Source organism: Papio anubis, chromosome 7 (genome assembly GCF_008728515.1).
Source record: "Papio anubis isolate 15944 chromosome 7, Panubis1.0, whole genome shotgun sequence".
Lineage (NCBI taxonomy): Eukaryota > Metazoa > Chordata > Mammalia > Primates > Cercopithecidae > Papio > Papio anubis.
Window position 1 is genome coordinate 137,818,288 of NC_044982.1, and position 21,663 is coordinate 137,839,950.

Here is a 21,663-nt window from a genome sequence, read left to right on the forward strand (position 1 = left end):
TTCCGATATCTGAAGACAGCTCTCAGGCACCGTGCCTTTTACACATTGTGGAGGGTCCACTATGTACCTGCTTAGGGACCAGTAATGAATAAGTGTATTAAACAGGGTTCTCCAGTGGGACAGAACGAACAGGATATATAGGTATATAAAAGAAGGAGAATTGGCTGATATAATCACAAGGAGAAGTCTCCTGATAGGCTGTCTCCAAGCTGGGGAGGGAGAGAGGACAGTAGTATGACTCAGTCCAAGTCTGAGAACCTCAAAACCAGAGAAGCCAACAGTGCAGCCCTCAGTCTGAAGCCAAAGGCCCTAGGACCCCCAGAAGGCTGCTGGTGTAAGTCCCAGAATCCAAGGCTGAAGAACCTAGAATCTGATGTCTAAGGGCAGGAGGAGAGGAAGCAAGCATCTGACACAGGAAGAGAAAGGGAGCAAGAGGACTCAGCAAAACCTATCTTCTTCCACCTGCTTTGTTCTACCCATACTGGCAGCCAGTTGGATGGTGCCCACTCATATCACAATAAGATAAGCTCTTTACTCTCCACAAGTAATAGTCTACTAGAAAGAAATCATTAAATGAGATCAATAAAGGGCGAGATATGCTACAGCAGCATCTCACAGCTAAAATAGAGGCACACAGTCAAGAGGGTGTCTGGATCTAGATGCATATGAGAGTAGAGCTTGAGATAAAGACTTGGATGCAGAGAGCAGAAATCTAGGAAGCAGGGGTGAAAGAGGAAGGAAAGTGATTCAGGAAAGAAAGCAAGCCAAAAAAGGGGGCTTAGTGAGCAGATTAACTATGTGGACAGCTCCCGGCCTAATCTCTCAGGGATCTCTCTCTGAAGAGTCATGTTGAATGTGCCCACCATTGGCCCACAGGCAATGGGAAGGCTGGGGCATTGGCCCACTCACATTCTCATTGTTTGAGTGTTTCCCCCAAGAAGGGTTAACTTCTCCACAAAGATATGCCTGGGTAACACGTCTGCCTTCAGTGAGTGTGGAGAATGCACAAAGGCTACAAAGAAGAGGCACTCATACAAGCTGCTAGCTTAACATGGGCTGCCAGCAATGCTGAAATCAGGTAGGCCAAGGGGATGTAGCACAGTAATCATTACATCCACTGAGGAATTAAACCAGTGAAGTCTAAATAGATGAGTAGGTGTTCAGCAAACCAATGGAACGGTGGGATAAGAACCAAAGAAAAGGGTTGGGCAGAAAGAACATCAAGAGCAAAGACGTGGAGACTATAAATCATTAGGTGCTTTTAGAGAACACAGAGTACTTTGACTACTGGAGCATGAAAAGAGGATAAAGAAATAGAAGCAGCAGAGAATGTAATGGGAGAGAAAATCAAAGCAATGGGCTGAGGCCAGATAATGAGAACTTTGAATGTCATGCTAAGATGTTTAAATTGTATCCTGCAGATAAGTGGTTCTTGGCCCTTTAAGGATTATAGAACCTTTTGAGAAGTAAATAAAACAATGGACCCTCTCCCCCATGTGAATGAACAAATAACCAAAATACTCCATATAACACAACAAACACACAGATTCCATAAAGCTATTGTTGAATCCAGGTTAAAAATTCCAGTTAGATTGAGAAAAGGATATGCTTGTCAATAAATGGTGCTGAGAAAACTGGATATTTATATGCAGAAGAAGACAAACAGACTCCTATCTCTCACCATATAAAAAAAGCAACTTAAGATGAATTAAAGACTTAAATGTAAAAACCAAAACTATAAAACTACTAGAAGAGAACAGAGGGGAAATGCATCAGGACACTGGTATAGGCAAAGATCTTATGGGTAAGACAACAAAAGTCACCACTGACAACAACAAAAATAAACAAACAGGACAACATGAAACTAAAAAGATTCTACACAGCAAAGGAAACCTATCAACAGAGTGAAGAGACAACCTGCAGAATGGGAGAGAACACCTGCAAACTACTCATCTAACGAGGAACTAACATCCAGAATATACAAAGAACTCAAACAACTCAACAACAAAAACAAAAATGCAGTTAAAAAATAGGCAAAGGGTCTGAATAGAGATTTCTCAAAAGAAGACATATAAATGGCTGACAGGTATATGAAAAAATGCTTAACATCATTAATCATCAGGGAAATGCCAATGAAAACCACCATGAGATATCGTCTTACCCAGTTAGAATGGCTACTATCAAAAAGACAAAATAATAACAAGTGCTGGTGAAGATCAGAGAAGAGGGAACTCTTCTACACTGTTGGTGGGAACGTAAATTAGTACAGCCATTGTGGAAAACAGTATAGAGGTTTCTGAAAAAACTAAAAATAGAACTACCATGATTCATCAATCTCACTACTGGGTATTTATCCAAAAGAAAGAAAATCAGTATATCAAAGGGTATCTGTGCCCCATGTTTATTTCAGCACTATTCACAATAGCCAAGATATAGGATCAACCTAAATGTTCACCAACAGATGAATCAATAAAGAAAACGTGGCATGTACACACAATAGAATACTATTGAACAATAAAAAAGAATGAAATCCTGTCATTAGCAGAAATATGGATAAACCTAGAAGGCATTATGTTATGTGAGATAAATCAGGCAGAGAGATGAAAAAAAAAACCATATGATCTCACCCATCTGCAGGAGCTAAAAATAACTAGGCTCATGGAAGTAGAGAATAGAATTATAGTTATTAGAGGCTAGGAAGGGTAGTGGGGGAAGGCAGGTAGAAGAGAATGGTTACAAACTTGTAGCTAGATAGGAGGACTAAGTTAGTGTCCTATAGCACTGTAGAGTGTCCTATAGCACTGTAGAGTGACTACAGTTAACAAGAATTTATTATACATGTTCAAAAACACTAGAAGAGGCCGGGCATGGTGGCTCATGCCTGTAATCCCAGGACTTTGGGTGGATCACCTGAGGTCGGAAGTTCAAGACCAGCCTGACCAACATGGAGAAACCCGTCTCTACTAAAAATACAAAATTAGCCAGGCGTGGTGGCACATGCCTATAATCTCAGCTACTCAGGAGGCTGAGGCATGAGAATTGCTTGAACCCGGGATGCAGAGATTGCGGTGAGCCAAGATCATGCCATTCCACTCCAGCCTGGGCAACAAGAACGAAACTCCACCTCAAAAACAAAAACGAAAACAAAAAACAGGCAACTAGAAAAGAGGATTCTGAATGTTCCCAACACAAAGCCATGCTAAATGTTTGAGGTGATGTATAGCCTAATTATCTTGATTTGATCATTACACATTTGTATACCTGTATTGAAATATCACTCTGTACCCTATAAATATGTACAATTATCATATGTTAACTAAAAATTAAAGAAAAAATTCACTAAATAGTAAAAAATAAAATAATTCCAGTTAGAAATAAGAAATCATTATGTTTTTAGTAATTATATCAGTCAGGATTCTTGTTTGTGAACAACATAAACCTACACCAACTACCTCAAGCAAAAGAGAAACTTATTTTGAAGATACTAAGAAGCTCACAAAATCTTTTAGGATTAGATATTTCCATTCTCTATTAGAACGTGAAACCAGGTGGGAAGAGGTTAGAAGCTACGGGAAGCAGCCAGTGAAGAACTGCCAACATCATTCCACAAGAGCAGTCTGGATGTGACATTGGAATTTAGACACTTTATCAACTGACCTATGCCTGTTAGACTCAAAGCCCCAGCCATAAACACGTGCCTGGACACCAGAAGAAGCCTAGTACCCTTGTCCACATGCAAGTGTCAAGTGACTCAAAACAGACAAATCTGACCCTTCAACTTCTACCATAGAATGCAAGACCCTCCCCATCACCAGCATACACATAGTAGATTTCCCTGAGATGGAAAAGGGGCCCAGATGCTAAGTAGCCAAAACTATGGCAGCTGCTACCTGCCCCCTGCAGCAGTGAAATACCACAACTATTTGAGTCTTCTCTCCAGAGCAACCTTCCAAGTTCCAACATGATTGAATTTCCAGTCTCCTTCACCTGTTTATTCTTCCAAATACACTTTAGTCTGTGTATGCCCTTCTTGAAGGGTGGTTCCCCGGCCTGAATGCAGTTCTGGACGTCAGTCTGATGACTGCAAGGGAGAGCTGGACCATCATCTCCCTCATTCTTTATGCAGCGAGTTTCTCCACGTAGCCTCATATCACCAAACTGCATAAAGGTTTGTAAATACAGAAGAATGCAGAGCATTTGTTTTCAGCTATCAAGCTAAAACGTAGTAAGTATTTTAAGAATATTTTATTACCTTAAATGAAGGCTATCTCGGGATAATTAATCATAAAGAATAAATATGCTGGTCTGAGATAATTGGAAATCTTTATCATGTAAGTGTATAATTAATCTTCCTGAGACTTTCATACCCCAGAATATTTTCCCACTGTTTGAGTGAGGGGCTAAAAGTAGTTGTGGCTGTAGCTGGCTGTGCACAATCATATAACCACACATTACTGGTCAATTTCTCTAACAAATAGAAAGCTCCACTAGGCTAAACCAAGAGTTGGTCTCCAAGAAGAGCAATCCAGAGGTGGATGAGGAAAACCACTTCAGAACCCAGAACAGAGTCCTGTTTTCCTTTGTAGCAAAGTCATAATAAGGAGTCTGTGCTCTGAGGCAAAGACTCTTTGGAGTATTTAAGCAATATAATTGAAAAACACTTGAATAATCCTCATTGAAGTTGGAATGTGGTTTCAAATTTATTTTCCTAGTAATAATATTTTTTAAAAATGTTAAACTTCTGAAATGGTCAAACCCACATAAAATAAACTGCTGTTTTCAGCCACATTAGTATCCCATTCCCATGCAGCAAAGACTAAATTAAATTAGCATTTTACATTTAAAGAGAAAATATCTTTACCTGATTTTAAAAGCAAACCCGCTGGTGGAAAAAAAAAAAAGCACTTTCAACATAAAACACACTAATCCATGGAAAAGTACATTCCAAAAAGCATTTGTGAATATTTGAAAATCAACAGCATAATACTGTTTCATGGAGAGTAACAGTGCTCCTCGTGTTTATGGCTTCCCTTTCTCAGATTTCCAAAGTAGCAAGAGCCTTCAAGGTCTGTTCCGTAGTACATTTTACTCCTCTGATCAAAACCGTTGCCTCACTCCACTGTAGTCACCCTCACCTGCATTTTACACGCTGGCATATGCTAAGCTCCTGTAAATAAGTCCAGAGTCATTCACGTTACAAGACAGAGTCCATCACTCTCTTCTTTCCATTCTACTCTCTACCTTTGTAGTTTGGATTCTTATCATCCCATGTCTGTACCATTGCACTACCTTCTAACTGGTATCCCTCTCCCCTCTAATCAACCTGCTCATACATACCATGACAAACTTCCCGAAGTGCCATTTTGATTGTGGCATTTGTGAATATTTCATTGCATCAAAATCTAGCATATTTTTCCATTGCCCAACAAATGAAAGCCCCCACATTTCAATTCATCAAGACACATCAACAGTCCCCCAAATGGTATGGTTGTGACACTATCCTCTCCCCATTGACTTGAGATGCCTGCCCTGCACCATCATTGCCTGTCCACTGGCAGCATGCAGAGTCCCAGAATGAAGACACTGCATCAGCATCCTACCCAGTCTGATTCTGCAATCCCCACATCTCTTTCAGTATCAGCCTGGATGCCACCTCTTTTACAAAACTCTCACAAAACATAAGTCAGAGGCATCCATATCTCCCACCTTGGCACACTTTAATTACTTTGTGTTCCTTTCTAATTATAGTTACCATATATTGCTTTAGGAGGGCAGGGACTGTGCCCTCTTTATATCTTTATAGCCCCTTTGGAACCTAATAGAGTGTCTTGAATATGGCAGGTTCTCAATACACATCATTTTGCTCTCATCCTATTAGCAAGGGAAGAATCTGAAGCTGCTCCCTGGATAAGCCATATTTTTGTGTCTCACTCTCTTCAGGGAATTACTTTCCCATTAATTTTCCAGAACTTTCCTAAAACTTTATTCTTGGAAAACATGAAAAGAGGAAACAATTTCAAGCCATTTGAAAAGGAGCCTAGAGAGTTAAGAGGGAATCTTGGTCAATGCAGAGCTGCAAGAAGGACTATGAGAAACAGTGGTCATGCTTGCCTAGAGCTGGCCTGGCCTGGTATTTTTTACATGAAAGGGAATAAGATCTTGTCCTAGATTTCTTCTATTAATTGAATTACAGGAAAAATATATAAGGGAATAAAAAAGGATAAAAGAGAGGCAAAAGAAAAATTAGTGCCTACCTGTGAAATAAGTAGCATATTTCTATCAGGACACTTTAGTTATTGTTTTAATGTTGTCTTCCCACAAAATTAAGTAAGAATAGGGATTATGCTGGCCTTACTGATTCTAATACACAGTACCTAGCACAGTGCTTAAATAGTTGGTTCTCAGTCAAACATTTGCTGATAAAGGAATAAAAATCTACCTCTATTTACTTATGTTATTTATTTCCCAATATGATGAAAAAGCAGCAGGTGACCAGATTATGTCAACAGTTTGTTATCTGGCATGTGAAATGACCCTACTAGATTACATAGGCTGTTGTCCGGAATTTGCTTTTGGAAGGCAGGCACTGGAGCAGAACAGGAAGAGCCACCTAGGGACTGAAAGTGAGGGAGCTCTGAATCATGTGCCAAATGTGGCCCTTCTCTGAATTTCCTCAAGGCAAGGTCTGAGATAATTGGACAATACACCTGCACTATACCTGAACTTTCCAAAATGCCGTGCAGCATTAAGAAGATAAAAATCTTTCACTTTCACAAACATCTAGAGATGTCCCTATTCTCAAGGTGTTTACACTACAACTGGCAATACCCTGAAAGAATAAATCAAGATGCTGCTATTTCACAGCACTCCATGATTACAAATGTGCTTATGTAGTTCTCTGGAAGCCAGTTGGGAAGTGAATGCATACAGGTGTGTTTGTTTGTGATTTCTCTGCATTTGTGTTTATGTGCTTTTCCATAAGCAACCTTCCCCCCTTTATCAGATTCTTTTTCCTGTTTTCTTTATTCATATGACTCTTTCCATTGTGATCTTCATCCTCTCTGTCCCCCTTCACTTTTTAGGCTAAAATAAGAGAAATGAAGCATATATCTTGCTATTTCTTGTGTTAATTAAGTAGACTTTTATATTGCTTCTACTTGGAATATTTTATAACTTCTCATTAAAAGACTAAATTATATTGCTTTCCGATGTAGGTGGTCTCTGGTCTTTTTTACTGTTCCATCAGCGGCCCTTGACAGAATAAGGGTTTCCCAATATTAGAGAAGTCCTAATGGACTAAGGGTGTTAATCTTTGTGGTCTCTCCCATTCTAATCCTTTCTAAAGACAAAACAAGAAGCCATCTTCCTCAAACATTTTCTAAAAAACTATGGAGCATCTCTACCCTGAATATAGAGTGGTGGCCTGTCATATTTTCATCTGAAACCTGCAGCATGAATGATGATCAAGTTAGATCTCATATAGTTAAACTGCTAGTATCTATACACATATAATAGGTCATTATTTTTGTTGTCATTACTATTGATATTTGGCAATAACCTGCTTAAGCCACTAGATCCATTCACGGTTACTCACCTCAGCTGACTCTCATGGAAACAAATGGCACAGTAGGTAGAAAGTAGCATACAATTTCTAATTTAGAAACTATTAGGAAACTTTCTTCCACCTGAAGCTAAGTACTTTGAAAGAGGACTACAGAAATTGAACAACTAATAAACAGAAGGAGATGTTTTCTTGAATTAGGATGTTAGAATGACTGGCTCCTGAAGAGACCATGAATTCTGCAAGACAGGGAAGAAAGTGACGAGCCATCATTACCAAGTAAGCTTTCACCAGATTACGTGCAGATAAAATGCCAGTATAAGAGAAATGTGCAACATAAAAAGAGATCACAGTATGTTTGTCTAATTCTTAAATGAAAATAACTTGAAATTTGATCAAGAGCAATATTCATTGTCCCAGATGTTTGGAAAGAATGTCAACTTCATATTTGTATATGAGAAAGTAAATTGGTTCTCATTGGTTCACCAAGATTTGATGGGATGAGACTCATAGCCACTCAACATGGGAAAGTATAGTTGTCATCAGGCTGCTTCCAAATATTCCAGCTCTCCTCACACATATTAAGACTGTACTTCCTCACCCTCACTGAAGTTCATCACATCAATCTGACTTGCTTTGGCCAATCAAATGAGCATCAGGGTGATGCTCATTGTTAAGAGCCAGAGAGCAATTAACAACATTACCTTCCTCCTGCCACAATGATTATGGACAAACGTGTTGAGATGGAGCCCTCTGAGCCTAGCTCCATAAGTGTCTTAGATGAATGAACTCTGTCGCTAACTTATGTCAGATATACAGAGTGAGTAAGAAATATACTTTTGTTTGGTCAAGCCACTGAGACTTTGAAATTGTTTGTTACTGAAGCACAATCAGTTTGAACTTATCAATACAGGAGAATCACTTTGACCAAAATAAATGAATTTCACCATAAGAAAAGCTGCTTTGTATACAAAGAGAACATTTACTTATGCGAAAACCTACAAAATGTAAAAATGAAAGCATAAGTAGCAAAAAAGGAAAATAGGATGGAAGATGTTGGCCTCTTAGGTAGATGATGACTATAGAAGATGCTTTCCTATAGATGTTTCCAAACCAGCAGAGGAGTGACAGAGGAGACAATGAGATGTCCTTATATCTGCAGAAGCCTCATTCTACTCAAAACATAGTATCTAGTAACTTCACAGCTGATCCTTTGATAATTTCACTCCTGAAAGACAGAGATACATCCATGATAAATTTAAGCAAAGGGCATACTGGGTAACATTTCCTTAGACTTAAATACATATATTTACAAGTTTAGAAATTATACATTTTCCTTTCCTTTTCTTCCCTTCCTTCCCCTTGAGGCAGCCACAAATGAGAAGACCAGCAAGACTACAGCCAAAGAAGCAGCTGGGGCTGAGGAGGTGTACAGGAAATACAGGGTCAGAAACAAAGAGGCCCACAAGGCTGGACCAAGGTGGTGGTCAGAGCTGAGGAAACCAAGGGGGCCAGTGATGCCAAGGCCAAGGAGGCAGCTGTGGTGAAGAAGATAGTTAGCAGGGTCAGGAAACCAGGTACATACAGGGAGAATGAGCAAATAAGTAAATATACTAAGAATGATGAGATACATGTGTTTTTTATGCCTCAAAGGTCTACATAGGAGCAGCTGGTGCCACGGCAGTTCATGTACATTGTTACTTCTCTGCTGGCCTCAGAAGCCAGAACCATGCCACCATTATCCTTGTGGGACAAGAGGCACACTGTGAGTACTGACCTACCTACCAGTGGCTGAGAAGCTGACCAACACACAACACAAATCACTGGTGTGATTCCAACACATATCCTAGGCTCTTCCTACAGAAGTTGAAAGTTTTATGATGCCGTGCCTTTAAATATCCTACTTAATAAGGTATGTTCACATTCATTTTTAGTTTTGAAGGGGGAAGGTGAACCAATGAATAGGGACATATCAGGCACACATCTGAAAGAGGAAGTAGAATTCCCCGGTTATCTGCGATATCAGGTAAGGCCATTGTTTTCGTGAGGAAACAAGGTAGGAACCTTTATTCCTGGCATGAACCTGTCCTCCATAGCCAGACAACTGAGAAGTCAATAGAAGCTGATGGGCAAAAAGAAGTGACCAGGCAGAGAGAGAAACAAAAAAGGACTAATGAAAGCAAATTTTCTGCAAACTTGACTTCCAAAACAACTTAAAGCATAATATCTTTTGTGTGGAAGAAAAATCATTATTATTTAATTTATTCTTTTATACTTTGTTTTACAACAGTCTATTATTTCATCTTATAAAAACAGAAACAACAGACAAAACCAAAGCACCCATTTTATTGGCTTTCTCATTAGAAGTCCATCTCACAGATTTTAAGGATTTCTGTTCAACCAACATCTGTAAACTCTAGAAGGGTCTATAATTTCCTTTGGAGTTTCATCTAGCTTTTTATGGAAAACTTTTCTTCCAAAACATATACAAGAAGAACAATGGAATCTGTTGAGATCACAGAGTTTTTAGTGCTTGGTACCTTATAAGCTACATTTAAATCAATTTTCTTCAAAATTGAAAACCCTTAATGGACATTTAAATTACTAAACAACTGACCCTTTTTACATTGTGAAGCACCTTTATACTTTTTGTTAGATAAAAACAAACTACTCTTCTTAGACTTAACCAAGATAATCTATGAGAACTGCATTTTTATTAAATGTGAAAATTCCATAGCACTTCTCATGGCTCTTCTAGAACACAACAGCTTATGCATATTATGGCCAAGTTGAGTTGTTCCTTAAATAAAGCAAGCTTCTAGATGCCACACAGTCTTATCTCTTCTAAGGCCAAAACACTAGAATGGGAAAAAGCCATAAAAGAAACTCTTTGGACATAAAGCTACCTATCTTTATCACTACTGCTTAGTCTCAAGAAAAAATTAGAGCAAGCAAAGTCAAAATTAGATATCACTTCCCATAACTGGTGCAGGATTGGTAAGGGCAGCTTGTAAGTGTGCCAGAATTTAAAAAGTGATGGCAGAAAAAGTATTGGATTAAGTTAGAAGACTAGGATTTGGGATCTGGCTCCAGCTCATACCACCCATGTGGTCCTGACAAATCACTAAATTCTCTCACCTCAGTTTCTTCATGCTGATAACCCTGTGCCCCAGGGTTGGTGTGAGATTCAAATTAGATGGTATGTGTAAAGGGTCATGTGGGAACTATAAAAGGTATAACAAGTTGTTTTGTTTTTTTTTTCTTTACCATTGACTCTAAGTGTCTTCCTAAAGAGCAATCTATGTCAGGGCTTTGTTCTTTATTAAAAACCATGATTATCACCCATGACTCTGGAGATCATACAAGGCAAACAAATGAGTCAAGAACTGACCAGCACTTTGTCAGCATGTGGCCACAGGCAAAGTTGGTAACTGAAGTAATGAAATTTGGGTCTACCCCAGCACAGTGTGGCTAAGCAGCTGGGCCACCCCAACCCAGAGCAGTTTGGACACTCCCAAAAGAAATGCTCCCAACAAATTCCTTTTTTTTTAAAGCTAGAATCTAAACTACCTGACCCATTCTCTCTACTTTACTGTCTATTTACTTCCTCACAAATTCTTCTGTCTGCCAATGTGTGTTCTTGAGTTATGTGCGTGATACACGTGCCTAACTCTCCTCGCCCTGGCCCTAGCTTCACATTTTCCTCTTGGGTCACACCATGGGAAACATCCCTCCCAATTACGTCTAGCCTCTGAGGCTCCAAGACTCCAGACCACTCTACCATACCCTTAGACAATTCCTACCTGTGGGTAAGGCCTGGCAAATAATCCTGAAACTATTCCTAAACAATTTCTAAACAACATCTAAAGGATTGAAGGATTTTGCTTTGTGTGTGTTTAATTTGAATGGCCACTGAGCATTTCTATATCTAATTATTAGAAATTTGGAAACAGAAAATAAGAACTGCACATGGGCCTTTGGAAGTCTGGCTGGTTTAACAGAAGCTTCAAGCCACAGCTTGATTTGAACATCTCTCCCTACACTGTCACCTCAAGGTCAACATCCTTAAAAAAAAGAAATTCCAACCAAGAGTTTCATATCCAGACAAACTAAGTTTCGTAAGTGAAGAAGAAATAAAATCCTTTTAAGACCATCAAAGGCTAAGGGAATTCATGACCATCAGACCTGCCTTACAAAAGATCCTTAAGGAAGTGTTAAACATGGAAACAAAAAACTGGTACCTTCCACCACAAAACACACTTAAGTACACAGCCCACCAACACTATTGAATTAGTCCATTCTCATGCTGCCAATAACAGACATACCAGAGACTGAGCAATTTATAAAGGAAAGAGGTTTAATTGACATAGTTCTGCATGACTGGGGAAGCCTCAGGAACTAACAATCATGGCGGAATGAGAAGCAAAATGTCCTTCTTCACATGGTGGCAGCAAGAAGTGCCAAGTGAATGGTGGAAAAGCCCCTTATAAAACCATCAGTTCTCAAGAGAACTCACTCACAATCATGAAAACAGCAGCATGGGGATAACTGGCCCCATGATTCAATTACCTCCCAGGATCTCTCCCATGACATGTGGGGATTATGGGAACTAAAATTCAAGATAAGGTTTGGGTGGGGACATAGCCAATTATATAATCAATTCTACCAAAAAACCAGCTAACAAAGCGATGACAAGATCAGACCCTCACATGTCAATATTAGCTTGGAATTTAAACAGGCTAAATGCCCCACTTAAAAGACACAGAGTGATGAGTTGGATCAAGAAGCAAGAACCAACTGTGTGGTGTCTTCAAGAGACTCCTCTCACATGCAATGACACCTGTAGGCTTGAAGTAAAGGGATGGAGAAAGATCTACCAAGCAAACAGAAGACAAAAGAGCAGGGGTTGCTATTCTTATTTCAGACAAAACAGACTTTAAGCTAACAATGATCAAAAAGGTCAAAAATGGGCATTACATAATGATAAAGGGTTCAATTCAGCAAGATGACTTAACTGTCCTAAATATATATTCACCCAACATTAGAGCACCCAGATTTACAAAACCAAGTTCTTAGAGACCCACAAAGAGACTTAGATAACCAAACAATAATAGTGGGAGACATTAACACCCTACTCAGATCATCCAGGCAGAAAACTAACAAAGATATTAGGGACTTAAACTCAGCACTTGACCAAATGGACCTAACATATCTACAGAATACCCCACCCAACAACAGAATATACATTCTTCTCATCTGCACATGGCACATATTATAAGACTGACCACATGCCCAGCCATAAAGTAATTCTCAACAAATAAAAAAAAAATCATAACAATCATGCTCTCAGACTACAGCACAATAAAATAAATCAACAAAGAAGAATGCAATACCAAGAAGATTTCTCAAAACCATACAATTCCATGAAAACTAAACAACTTGCTCCTGAATAACTTTTAGGTAAAGAAGGATATTAAGGCAATGAAATTAATTCCGTAAAACTAATGAAAACAAAAATATATCAGAAGTTGTAAGACACAGCTAACGTAGTGTTAAGAGGAAAGTTTATAGCACTAAACACCTACATCAAAACATTAAAAAGATCTCAAATTAATAACCAAACATCACACCTAAAGGAACTAGGAAAACAATAGCAAACCAACCACAAAGCTAGCAGAAGAAAGTAAACAACCAAAATCAGAGCTGAACCAAATGAAATTGAGACATAAAAATCCACACAAAAGATCAACAAAACCAAAACTAGTCCTTTGAATGAATAAATAAGATTGACAGACTGCTGCCTAGATTAATAAAGAAAAAAGGGAGAAGATCCAAATAAACATAATCAGAAATGACAAAGGTGATATTGCCACTGACCTCAGAGAAATACAAAACACCCTCAGACACTATAGCAGACACCTCTGTGCACTCAAACTGGAAAACCTAAAAGAAATGGATAAACTCCTGGGACCCTAAAACCTCCCAAGACTGAACCAGGAAGAAACTGAATTCCTGAACAGACAAATAAAAAGTTCTAAAATTGAATCTGCAATAAAAAACCTACCAACCAGAAAAACCCCTGGAGCAGATGGATTCACAGTCAAATTCTACCAAACATATAAAGAAGACCTGTTACCAATCCTACTGGAATTATTTCCAAAAATTGAAGAGGAGAGACACCTGCCTAACTCATTCTTTGAGGCTAGCATGATTCTGATACCAAAACCTGGCAAAGACACAACAAAAAAAGAAAACTTCAGGTCAATATCCCTGATGAATATAGATGCAAAACTACTCAGCAAAAACTAGGAAACTGAATCCAGCAGCACATCACAAAGCAAGTCCACCATGATCAAGCCACCTTCATTCCCTGGATGCAAGGTTAGTTCAACATAGGCGAATCAATAAGTGTGATTTGCCACATAAACAGAATTAAAAACAAAAACCATATGATCATCTCAATAGAAATAAAAAGACTTTCAATAAAATTCAAGAACTCTTATGTTAAAAACTACCAACAAACTGGGCATCAAAGGAACATACCTCAAAATAATGAGAGCCATCTATAACAAACCCACAGTCAACATCATACTGAACAGGCAAAAGCTAGAGACATTCCCCTGAGAACCAGAACAAAAAAGGATTCTCATTCTCACCTATTCAACGTAGTATTGGAAGTCCTAGCCACAGCAATCAGGCAAGAGAAAGAAATAAAAGGCATCCAGGTAGGAAAATAGGAAGTCGAACTATCTCTCTACACTGACAATATGATACTATAGCTAGAAAACCCCATGGTCTCTGCCCAAAGGCTTGTGGAACTGACAAATAACTTCAGTAAAGTTTCAGAATACAAAATCCATGTACAAAAATCAGCAGTATTTTCATACACCAGTAATGTCCAAGCTAAGAGCCAAATCAAGAACACAATACCATTCACAATAGCCACAAAAAGAATGAAATACTTAGGAATATAGCTAACCAAGGAGGTGAAAGATCTCTCCAAGAAGAATTACAAAACATGGCTGAAAGAAATCAGAGACAACACAAACAAACAGGAAAACACTCCATGATCATGGGTTGGAAGAATCAATATTATCAAAATGGCCACACTGCCCAAAGCAATTTACAGATTCAATGCTTTTCCTATCAAACTACCAATGTCATTTTTCACAGAATTAGAAAAAAAATTCAAAAACTCAAATCAAAAACGGGCCCAAATAGCCAAAGCAATCCTAAGGAAAAAGAACAGAGCCATTACACCACTCAACTTTAAACTATACTACAAGGCTACAGTAACCAAAACAGCATAAAACAACAGACACATAGACTGATGCAACAGAATAGAAAACTCAGAAATAAATCTATACACCTACAGCCATCTGATCTTTGACAAAGTCAACAAAAATAAGCAATGGAGAAATGACTCCCTATTCAATAAATGGTACTGAGATAACTGGCTATTCATACACAGAAAATGGAAACTGGACCCCTTCCTTTTACCATATACAAAAATCAACTCAAGATAGATAAAAACTTAAATGTAAGACTTAAAACTATAAAAATCCTAGAAAAAAAAAAGCCAGTATATTCAGTTCTGAACATAGACCTTGACAAAGATTTCATGATGAAATCTCCAAAAGCAATTGCAACAAAAACAAAAATTGGCAAGTGGGACCTAAACTAAAGAGCTTCTGTACAGCAAAAGAAACTGTCAACAGAGTAAACAGACAACCTACAGAATAGGATAAAATTTTTGCAAACTATGCATCTTACAAATGTCTAATATCCAGAATCTATAAAAATTATAAACCAATCAACAAGCAGGAAACAAATAACTCCATTTAAAAATGGGCAAAGGACATGGACAGATACTTCTCAAAAGAAGACATACACATGGCCAACAAGCATATTAAAAAAATGCTCAACATCACTAATCATTACAGAAATGCAAATTAAAACCATAATGAGATATCATCTCACACCAGTCAGAATGGCTATTACTAAACTAATAAAATAACAGATGTTGCCAACTTTGCCAAGAAAAGGGAATGCTTATACACTGCTGGTGAGAATGTAAATTAATTCAGCCATTGTGGAAAACAGTTTGGAGATTTCTCACAGAACTTAAAACAGAACTACCATTCAACTCAGCAATCCCTTTACTGGGTATATACCCAAATGAATATAAATCATTCTACCCAAAAGACACATGTGGCCGGGCGTGGTGGCTCACGCCTGTAATCCCGACACTTTGGGAGGCCAAGGCAGGCGAATCACGAGGTCAGGAGTTCTAGACCAGTCTGGCCAACATGGTGAAACCCTGTCTTTACTAAAAATACAAAAAATTAGCTGGGCGTCATGGCGGGTGCCTGTAATCCCGGCTACTCAGGAGGCTGAGGCAGGAGAATCTCTTGAACCAGGGAGGCGGAGGCTGCAGTGAGCCAAGATCACACCACTGCATACCAGTCCAGGCAACAGAGTGAGACTCTTTCAGAAAAAAAAAAAAAAAAAAAAAGACACAAGCACTTATATATTCACTGCAGCACTATTCACAATAGCAAAGACATGGAATCAAACTAGATGCCCAATGGTTGACTGGATAAAGACAATCTAGTGCAAATACACTGTGGCTGCCATAAAAAGGAATGAAATAATGTCCTATGTAGCAACATGGATACAGCTGGAGGACATTATCCTAAGCAAATTAAGGCAGGAACAGAAAAAATACCATATGTTCTCAATTGTAAGTAGGAGGTAAACACTGAGTACATATGGTGACAAAGAGAGGAAAAATACACACCAGGGCCTAACTGAGGATGGTGAGTGGGAGGAGAGTGAGAGTCAAAAAACTACCCTTTGGATACTATGCTCACTACCTGGGTGACAAAATCATGTGTACACCAAACCCCAGAAACATGCAATTTATACATGTAAGAAACCTACATGTGTATGCCCTGAACCTAAAATTAAGTTGAAAAAGAAAATAAATAAAAGTTCTGGAAAAAAAGAAGATGAAGCATGCCTCATTTTAATAAAAACTGTGAAGTCATTATTCTTCAGGGGGAAAAGCTTATGAATATATACATAGAAAGAGAGGCAGAGAGACAGAAACACATGTTGTATGATAAGCAAATTGCTCTTTGTATTTTCTAAAGCATTCTGGGAAATTTACTTATTCAAAAAAATTCTAAAAGAAGGGAAGGAAAGACAGGCAGATGGATACAGAGAAAGAGAATAGGTTGTGGATTAAGAAGTATAAGCAAAAGATAAGAATTACATTAAGAATTACATTAAGCTTTTAAGACAGGTAGAAACTGCATTTCAGAAAAGGGAGAAAATTCATTTATAAAAGCACAGTGGTGTTTAGGATTAAAAGCCCAGAGGGAAGACGAAGCTTCCAATTAGTAAGTGGAATGGCCCAACCAAGGTAACACTGTCCACACGGGCACATATGGGCTCCAAAGGGACACAGGACAGAACGTAGTTAAGACAGGACCAGAAGAGTTCAGGCAATTAGGTAATGGTAAGCCTCTGAAGGCTTCTGAACTAAGTGACACCATGAAATGACTCTTAAGATCATTTGAAAGTCAACATTTTCAATGTCTATTAAGATTTTCTTACCTTTTCAACAATAACTCCCAAATCTAACTACTATATCATTTGGATCTTTACCTGTTTTACATCTCTATTTAGATATCTTGCTATCACACCAGACAAATTCAATGATAGATAGATAGATTTATCTATCTGTCTGTCTATCTATCTATCTATCTATCTATCTATCTATCTATAGAGAGAGAGAAACAAGCTTGTCATCTTACTGCCAAAATCACTTCGACACTATAATTTCCTAACGTTCCCAGTTATCCATACCTTGGACCTATTTACCTTATATTTCTTTTCTTCTTCCTTTCCTTCCTTCTTCCTCTCCCTCCTTCCCTTCCTTCTTCCCATTCTTCTTTCCTTCACTCCTAGATACCAGCAATTGCCAAATGCAACTGAATTCCATTTTACAGTCTTGAGAATCTACCAGTTGAGCAATCTACCCTACTTCAGGCTCTTCTCATTCAGTATAGAGTATAGAGCAATAGTTCCCTAATTGGCATCCTTTTACGCAGTCTTTTTGTCCTCCGACTCATACTGCACACAGTACCTCTTGGTGCATGTTCTCCAATACTCCACTCCTTGTGCTACTTTGTCTTCATTCAAGCTCTACTCTCTGCCTGGAATGGCTGGTCATCTCTCTAAGTCTAGGAAATTCATAACTTCTCTAAGGATGCAGCTCAAAATGGAACCACCATCTACAGGACCTGAGGCACTTTTCCCTCCATACTTTTAGGGTTCTTGATAAATACCTTTATTATAGCAGGTATTATTTATTGTGATTGTTGTATGGCACTCTCCCCCAATTAGACACTAAGTCGCTATAAAGTAGAGACTGTGTCCTGCTTATCTTTGCATCCCAGCATCTAGCACAATTTCCAGTCCACAGAAGTCAATACATATTTGTTAAAGAAATCAATATCTTAGGTCAAAGGAGAAAGGCTATTCCCCTGAACCTCTCCCTATCCAATACCTTACCCAACTTCTTCATTCAGTAAATATTGATTACCTCCCACATTACCTATACAACACACACACACACAATTATTTAATAAGCCCTTTGGTGATCTGGGTCTGTCTACAACCTTGGCCTGATACCATATCATTCTCTACTGTGTACATTATTTTCAAGAAACACTCAACTATCTGTAGTTCTCTGGACATATAATCTTCTCTCACTTCTTTCTGCCTCTGTATCTACTGTTTGGTCAGACTGGAATTCTTTTTGACTGTTTGCCTACCTAGGAAATATTTATTTATTATTTAATTTTTGGCTGGTTGCTAACTCCTTAGTTAAGCTAGCTGGCTTGCTTATTTATTTACTTATTTATTTATTTGAGACAGTGTCTCACCCTGGAGTGCAGTGGCACAATGTCAGCTCACTGCAACCTCTGTTTCCTGGATTCAAAAAATTCTCATGCCTCAGTCACCTGAGTAGCTGGGATTACAGGTGCTTGCCACCATGCCTGGCTTATTTTTGTGTTTCTGGTAGAGACAGGGTTTTACTATGTTGGCCAGGCTGGTCTCAAACTCCTGGCCTCAAGTGATCCACCCACCTCGGCCTCCCAAAGTGCTGGAATTACAGGCATGAGCCCCTGCACCCAGCCTTAAGCTGGCTTTGTCTTCTTTGTTTTCTGGTCTCCCTAGACCCAAATACAACTCCATCACCACATTCATCACTCTATTAGTACCTCCACTACCAGGCATTATTCTTAGCACATTATACAGATTATTCTCATAAGAGAAGCATCTTAACCTTATATCTTATATAACATCTTAACATCATAAACCTGTTATGCCTATTTTCATGGCAAAACTGAGGTAAACTTTAGTCTACTGCCTTTCTGAAATGAGAGCCAGGAAACATTTTCTGCAAAGAACCAGATATTAAATATTTTAGGTTTTGTGGACTATTCAATCTCTATTGCAACTACTCAACTCTTATAGTGCAAAGGCAGCCACAGCTAATACATGGCCATGTTCTAGTAAAAGTTTATTTCATAAAAACAGACGGCAGGCCTGATTTGGCCAGTAGGCCATAGTTTGCTTATACTGGTTCTAAAGACTCAATCAAGCTTCATCAAATTAAATTGGATCGACAGTGTTAGAAGCTAAAACCCAATCCCTGCTTCCAAATGATTCCCTTATCTCATCCCAAAGTTTTCAGTATATGAAACCTTTAAGAAATTACTTTGTAGGTAAATCCACAGTAGCAACTCAACGATCAGTTGTAGAACTGAACTGAATGAGACAGAAATGGGGCCCTGAGGCTGATGTTTGTGTTAATCTCCTACTTATCCCCCATAACCCTCCACTAAGGGCAACTGGATCTTAACTAGATGTCCTTGCCCCCAGTACTGATTTCTCACCATTAGATAACCTTTAGTCTAAGAGGAACAGCCAGCCCAAGACTCCATCCTGTGCCTGCAACATTTACCTGGCCTTCATCTCAGTTTCTGATGTTACTGGTATAAAAATAAAATTAACTGAAAGCAGACCACAAATAGAAATAAGCTTCCACACTAAATTGGGCCACAAGTTTCAACCTAAGAAGTGAACACTTTATAGTGTTCTGAGCATTGTTTCACAGAGTTAGAGCAGTTCTCTAACCTAGTCCATTTTTTATACAAGTAGCATAACAACCAGAAAAAAATGGATAAGGGAAAAAAGATAAAAAAGAGAAGCTTACTGAATTATAAGCCCCTGGAAGACAGGAATCATGTCTCATTCACCCTTACCTACCCAGCATAGTGATGAATGAATGAATGAATGAAAATGTATAAATGAATGAATACATTTATGAAGCTAAGATTCTAAATAATTAAGCTTGCTGAAACACAGTTTCCAAATTCCCTCAAGTATGCTGTAAAACCAGTGGAGAAGTTGAAACCTCCCAGCTGTGAGTGAGGGAATAACCTATATCTTACTTTCTGCAGCCAACTCACCATCTTGAGTGTTTGGACTCAGGATTTGGGTTCGGAGTTCCTCCAGGCTAATTCCCAGACACCTACAGATCTCCTCAGGGTTATAGGGTTCAGGATGAAGGGCATCTTCTGTGACCAACAACATTTCTTCTAGACTAATTCCTAGTTTAGCCTGCACCTCGTCCAGCCGCAGAACGTTGTCCCATTGCAAGTTTTTGTATTTAGCCAGGAGCTGCAAATTCAAACCGAGATAATGGTCAATTTTTATTTCAGAATTTGATATGTACTATTTTAATTAGCCAGATTCAACTTCAAGCTGTTTTTTTTTTGTTGTTGTTGTTGTTTTCCATTCAACCTCTCTAAATTTCCCACCATTACTTGGAAATGCATACTGGCTTCAGCTGCCTGGAATTAAACATGTTTGTATGACACTCACTGACTAGTTAAGTATTTGTCCTGAAACACACACACACACATGCACACACACTCAACTAATCCCTCACTGTTTTGTTTTGTTTTTTTTTTTTTTTTTTTGGCCTGTCACCACTTTCCCTCGGGGCTATTTCTTTGAATAATTTTACTCTTTTATCCCTATTCAGTTCATGCCTACTGCATTCCTCCCTAGGAAGTCAAGAGAAAACCACTTACATCTCATGTGACCTGGGTCCTGAAAGGATACTGTACGTCCAATTAGGGTACTTCCTGTTTACTATATGTCTCTTTGAAAATGGCATTATATGGGCATTTGGGGTAAAGTCATAAATTTGAAATGAAAACCTCCTTGGTGACCTTATGTGAAGCACTTCATTAGGTCACTGGTGGTAGTAGAGTTGTATGTTCCTCTATCCTCAAGAAAAAGAGTTTGGCTTCTAACTGCATCTTGAGGTATCTCCTCAATCTGACGGCGAAGGTTAAGTACAAACCAAATCTGTAACCACCATGGGAACCCCAATCCAGAATATATTTCTGTCATTCTCCCCAAACAATATCAGAGTAGGTGGCAATCAAAACAGGGAAGATTTCTGTCATCCTGAGGTCTACAATATTCATGGCCTGGGTGTGAGGACAGAGGGGCAGTTTAAACAGCAAAAAGAAACAAGAGAAGGGGAAATCAGTCTTCAAGAAAATGTGACCCAGCCATCCCATTACTGGGTATATACCCAAAGGATTATAAATTATGCTGCTCTAAAGACACATGCACACGTATGTTTATTGCAGCACTATTCACAATAGCAAAGTCTTGGAATCAACCCAAATGTCCATCAGTGACAGATTGGATTAAGAAAATGTGGCACATATACACCATGGAATACTATGCAGCCATAAAAAAGGATGAGTTTGTGTCCTTTGTAGGGACATGGATGCAGCTGGAATCCATCATTCTTAGCAAACTATCACAAGAACAGAAAACCAAACACCGCATGTTCTCACTCATAGGTGGGAACTGAACAATGAGATCACTTGGACTCGGGAAGGGGAACATCACACACCGGGGCCTATCATGGGGAGGGGGGAGGGGGGAGGGATTGCATTGGGAGTTATACCTGATGTAAATGACGAGTTGATGGGTGCAGC

General features: G+C 38.8%; 1 protein-coding gene and 1 long non-coding RNA gene across 13 annotated transcripts in view; one reads left to right on the plus strand and one right to left on the minus strand.

Annotated features, from left to right (window-relative positions):
* The window catches only part of GALK2 (galactokinase 2), a 244,345-nt gene that overhangs the window by 86,807 nt on the left and 135,875 nt on the right, over positions 1 to 21,663 (minus strand). For 11 of the 12 annotated variants that reach the window (XM_021940543.2, XM_017960600.2, XM_017960602.2 and 8 more), the window contains one exon: positions 20,110 to 20,320. In XM_021940543.2, the coding sequence (XP_021796235.1) occupies positions 20,110 to 20,320 (211 nt within the window). Of the gene's footprint in view, positions 1 to 7,043; positions 8,790 to 20,109; positions 20,321 to 21,663 lie in introns of those variants that run through there. The other variant, XM_021940545.2, reaches the window with a different exon arrangement.
* On the plus strand, positions 7,766 to 9,562 carry LOC116275851. The gene is made up of 3 exons (XR_004185166.1): positions 7,766 to 7,840; positions 8,929 to 9,138; positions 9,215 to 9,562. It is a non-coding gene; the product is annotated as an uncharacterized LOC116275851 (long non-coding RNA).